A 6,000-nucleotide genomic window follows, 5' to 3' on the forward strand; every position below is an offset into this window, starting at 1 on the left:
CAGCCGCACATGGCACCTGAATATCCCCTTTATCTCCTGGATGACCCCAGTTTCAGAATTGGAAGAAATAACAAGCTAAGCAACTCAGATCCATAAGAATGTCAGCACAGAGTATCTGTGAGTGCACTGACCTGGTGGGAGAGAGTAACCCACACACTTGTGGGAGTATGTTACCAGCAGGGGCGGATCCAGAAGAAAATGATAGGGGGGGCACCATGGAAGGGGAAGTACATTTGCGTGCGGCTTCGGTGCATGTGAGGTGGCGCTTCTTATACAATGCCCACAGTTGTAGCGCTCATTATGCAATGTCCACTGTACTGGTAGTGCCCCCTATATAGACCCCATAGTAGTGGTGCCCCTTATGCAATGCCCGTATTGCCCCCAGTAGTAATGTTGCCTGTAGTAATGCCCACAGTCATTTAGTGAGTGTGGCCAATTAAAATGAGACGTGATACACAGACATATGGCCCCAATAGTGCAGTGCCAAATCCACAATTGCACCCACAGTGCCAGATCCACAATTGCCTCCACAGTGCCAGATCCACAAATGCCCCCACAGTGCCAGATCCAAAAATGCCCCCACAGTGCCATATCCACAAATGCCCCCACAGTGCCAGATCCAAAAATGCCCCCACGGTGCCAGATCCAAAAATGCCCCTACAGTGCCAGATCCAAAAATGCCCCTACAGTGCCAGATCCAAAAATGCCCCCACAGTGTCAGGTATACAAATGCCCCCACAGTGCCAGGTAAACAATTGCCCTCACAGTGCCAGGTAAACAATTGCCCCCACAGTGCCAGGTATACAATTGCCCTCACAGTGCGATACAAATGCCCCCACAGCAGGTATACTATACAAATGCCCCCACAGCAGTTCTTACCGCTGCTGCTGCTGCTGCTTCTCTGCCGGCTCTGAGGGTGTCAGGAGGAGAGCTATGTCTGGCGGCGTGTAGGACTTCAAACTAGCCGTCAGTTCGTGAGCCAATCAGAGCTCCTGATTGGCTGCCGGTCCGCGAGCTCTGATTGGCTCACGAACCGGCGGCTGGTTTGAAGTTCGCAACACGCCACCAGATAGCCGCGCTCTCGTCCTGACAGCTGAGACACGCTGCCGCTGGACTGAGCGGCAGCGTGTCTCAGTGACACAAGCGGGGGGGACGGGACAGATGGGGCCTCAAATGACAGGGGGGGCACAGGCCCAAGTGCCCCCCCCCCCCCTGGATCCGCTACTGGTTACCAGCACAGGGCTGCATGTGACTAAGAGGAATATTCATTATCAAAAAATAATGAAATGAGAAACTTAAAGTTTTCAATTCTCACCCTGACATTTTACATGGGGTTTTTTTTTCGTAATTCACCATGCCCCTTTAATAAAAGTATCACTTCCTAAAAGCTGCTGTATTTGCAAGGCAGCTTTACGGAAAAGTGATACTTTTACCTCCGCAGCTGAGCTGTCCATGCACATGTCACCCTTCAACTGTAACCACAGTCACCCCCCCCCCCCCTGCCACCGTTTTCTGTCAGCCCCCCATGCATCCTCTTACCCGTGATGTGCGGCGCGCCGGGTCTCTAATACCTGCCCGCAGCAGGTGCCTGCTGTGGGCACTGTGTACCAGGAAGACCCTGTCCAGGAAGCAGGATGTGACCTTTACCGGTTGCTGTGCTGCAGGCGCCGAGAGATGATCTGGAGGCAGTGTGTAGGCTAGGGGCACAGGTGGTAGTGGTGACACAGCAGTGAGGGAAAAGATCTCTTTCCTGCACAAGCTTGAGGACATCCCGGTAATTGAATGCCATCTCAGCATGGCGAACAGTTTCACTATCAATTGATGAATGCCACAATTTCTGTACCCCTGTACTTTATTATGATACAGGGAAGTGTGCAAATTATCGTGGCAAGACTGTAACAAGGAGATATGAGTGATATCTCCATCGTTACAGGCTTGATGAATGAGGCTGTAACTTAAACAGAGAGAAAAAGGGGTGAAATAACTTTAAAAAACAACAGTTTAGTTATCATGAATATGCCCCATTGGCAGTGTTACATTATGATGCAGGGAGAGTAATGAAAGCAAGTAGGAAGCACTGGCTAAGTATTATATAGTGTAATAAGCAGGGGCGTATCTAGAGAGGAGGAGGTCCGTGTGCAGGCTCCGTCTGGGCCCCCTACTCTCTAGCCGACAGCGCCGTAGCTTTGGGCACTGTGGTCACATTTTGTGTTGCATTCCTCACTCAGGCGTATTCAGCTTTTATCAGCTAATCAGCGTAAGATAATTCAATATCCACGAAGGCAATTATAGTCTGATGAATAATAAGGGCCTGACTCTGAGTCACTTGTAATGAGAAAACAACTCTAAGTGCCCACCGAGAATGCAATGCACATGGTAATGTGGGTATAGGCATGCTGGGAGTCATACATATCTGTGTGATCACAACGCCTCAATCTTCCATCTGGGAGAGCAGTGGTCATCATTATCATTGGCACTTACACCTACCCCATGCTAGGTGCAGGAGAACCATGTGACTTTGGCATCACAGTGCATACGCATGACTGTATAGCATGTAACTTTGACTGCACCCTTCTTACACCCCCACACAATGGTTCTCTTGCGTGCGTTTGCATTGTTGCCACCCAGATGCCACATACAAATGTCCATTTAGCAGCACAATGAAATGCCTGAATTGTGTACGACTCTGAATCACACACGACGCATATTCAGCCCATGGCGCAGAATGAGAAACATCAGTAGATGCAGGAGGGCTAAGCTTGAACTTGAACAAGCATTGTGATTTACAATACTGAGATACTGTACTAGTTATAATTGAATAGGGCCCCTACGTACATAGGAACTCACGAAAGTTGGTCATCTTTACAGTAATGTCTTATGTGCTTAATTCCAGGTTCCATTTTCAAACAGCTGGAACCACCACCAACAGTGCAGGATGTATTTTTTTGGCTGGGATACTTCAACAGCTGCATGAATCCAATCATCTACCCCTGCTCCAGCAAAGAGTTCAAGAGAGCCTTCATCCGCATAGTAACTTGTCAGTGGGGAAGCAGGAGGTCGTCTATGATGCGCAGATCTCAGCACCACACTCGGAGCAGCAGCACCTTCGGTCAGTTACGGAAAGAATCCCTGGATGACAGGCAGTTTATGAACGGCAGCCAGAAGACAGTGGCCTCCATCTCTGAAAGCCCACGCTATACGAGAAAACCACCTACAAAGGAGAGCGGTCTTCGTGACTGGAAACATCCGTACGTCCTAGTGGACTCTGATGAAAAACAGACTCAAGAAAACAAGGCCCAGGACAAGCCGAACAATGCCTTGAAATTACCAAATCTTTCAGACTGTAATGACCACAGCACAAGTATTGCATTACAGGACTACAGTGACTCCAAAGCCACCTGAGATGTTGTTGTGGGATGTGATGGACTATTAATAAAATAGATCTGTTCAAAGTGCCAATCTAGTTAATGCATCTATGACTGATAGGCATTTGTAGTTGGGTTTTGTGGAAGCTTATAGGATAAAAATATTTGGATAGCACTTATAAGGAAAGTCACATAATGGACTAAACAGCTGAACAAGGTAGAGAAAAGGATAAGGATACAGCTACATTACGTTGAACCCAAGTTGATCACAGGGAGAGGAAAAGGACTTTTATTGAATGGTAGCAGATGCTAGTATATATGTGTTCATTTGTATGCAACTATAACTATATTTTCTGGGGAATACACAGTGTGCAGTAAATTTTACATGGACCTCAAGCACTAGTCACATGGTCATTTGGGGGCCTGCTCATTGGTGCACAGCCAAAAAATATATATATTGCAAGTTGTGTCTATGTTCCACTGAGCATTCATCCTATAGTATCTGAAAAAAACATGTGACTGCATTTTTTTTAATTATCCCATTACAGAGTTCCATCTGAGTGGCAGCTGAAGCAAAGGGAAAATAGGACCTGAACGTTCCTGTCATTACTTATTTCTGTGGTCCCCAATGCATGATTTAAAAGTCTTAGGGCTAGATTTATCAAAGATTGGAGTATAGAGGAATAAAGTAGCAACCAATAAGCTTTATAGTTTGAAAAATTACAGGAGTTGATTGGCTGGTACTTTTTCTCTATCCATTTTATCTCTCTCCAAGCTTTAATAAATATCTCCCTTTATTTCATTATAGCGTTATATTATTTTCTATAAATGAAAGTTGATTGACTATACTGTATGCTGTTTTTTTGTGTATATTTGGTATATATTTCAAGATAATTTATTTCTGTATACATTTGGAATACACATACCTCTCGACATGTCAAATGGCAAGAGAAAGGAGCACTGGAATGACCATTTCGCATTTCGTTGATAAAATCAGATAACCACGCGACTTTACTTAAAAAGACACAATTTCAAGGGGCAATGAATATAGTACATTAATGTTATACACTGTTCAACTTAGATACTATCTAATATCACAAATGGAAAACTATACACAATAATGGAGCAGGTATCACAGCCCGGATGCACCAGACGGCTCTACACATTGCAGGGGGTGTGCCTGGGAGTATAGGGGTCTATTTACTAAGCCTTGGATGGAGATAAAGTGGCCGGAGATAAAGTACCAGCCAATCAGCTCCTAACTGCCATGTTACAGGCTGTGTTTGAAAAATTACAGTTGGGAGCTGATTGGCTGGCACTTTATCTCCGTCCAAGGGTTATAAATATATATATATATATATATATATATATATATACAGGTTGAGTCTCCCTTATCCAAAATGCTTGGGACCAGAGGTATTTTGGATATCGGATTTTTCCGCATTTTGGAATAATTGCATACCATAATGAGATATCATGGCGATGGGACCCAAGTCTAAGCACAGAATGCATTTATATTACATATACACCTTATACACACAGCCTGAAGGTCATTTTAGCCAATATTTTTTTATAACTTTGTGCATTAAACAAAGTGTGTCTACATTCACACAATTCATTTATGTTTCATATACACCTTATACACACAGCCTGAAGGTCATTTAATACAATATGTTTAATAACTTTGTGTATTAAACAAAGTTTGTGTACATTGAGCCATCAAAAAACAAAGGTTTCACTATCTCACTCTCACTCAAAAAAGTCCGTATTTCGGAATATTCCGTATTTCGGAATATTCCGTATTTTGGAATATTTGGATATGGGATACTCAACCTGTGTATATATATATATATATATATATATATATCTATCTATATACACAGCGGTCAGGCTCGGCACTCCTTAAAGGGGAAGATTACTTGCTGTGGTGCCATCTGAGGATGTGTTCTGAATCCTTTATGCAGACTTGGAAGCAGAGGCACTCTACAGACTGGTAAAATAAATGTACAGCATTTATTACGGTCCTAGGCCGTTTAGGGGCAATACCCCGTCTTCAGGGACAAGCAATACATTGCTTGTCCCTGAAGACGGGGTATCGCCCCGAAACGGCGTAGGACCGTAATAAAGGCTGTACATTTATTTTACCAGTCTGTAGAGTGCCTCTGCTTCCAAGGCTATATATATATATATATATATATATATATATATATTTATAACCACATTATATAATGACAACTAGAAATGGACTAAAACTGCTATCAGATGAGGTGTGTCATGTATGGAAATCCATACCAATAAATATAATAATAATTATAATACTAATAATCACAACAATATATAAATAAAGACACAGAGAAATAAATTTGGCAGAAAAAATGTTAGCTATTTATTTATTTATATTTATATTTAAGAGATAGTATGGTGGCAAAGAAAGGACAGCCAGAATCAGCTAAATCCACAATGCACAATAACAACCAACAATATGCATTGCAGGCGGATGTCGCCCAAGGTGCATGACTCAACGAATAACACCACCAAGGGTATCCACTCACCTTCTAACTTGACTACCCACCCGTTTGGGTGATGAGTGATGGCATTGCCCCCTGTTTGGGTGGTACAGCCAACTACCAGTCAA

General features: G+C 43.6%; 1 protein-coding gene across 1 annotated transcript in view; it reads left to right on the plus strand.

Annotated features, from left to right (window-relative positions):
- Positions 1-5,354, plus strand: part of ADRA1B (adrenoceptor alpha 1B) — a 124,144-nt gene extending 118,790 nt beyond the window's left edge. The window contains exon 2 of the mRNA XM_063928413.1: positions 2,894-5,354. Within this exon, the coding sequence (XP_063784483.1) occupies positions 2,894-3,402 (509 nt within the window). The 3' untranslated portion in view covers positions 3,403-5,354. The remainder of the gene's footprint in view (positions 1-2,893) is intronic.
- Positions 5,355-6,000: the final 646 nt, after the last annotated feature.

Source organism: Pseudophryne corroboree, chromosome 6 (genome assembly GCF_028390025.1).
Source record: "Pseudophryne corroboree isolate aPseCor3 chromosome 6, aPseCor3.hap2, whole genome shotgun sequence".
In the NCBI taxonomy this organism is placed as follows: Eukaryota; Metazoa; Chordata; class Amphibia; order Anura; family Myobatrachidae; genus Pseudophryne; species Pseudophryne corroboree.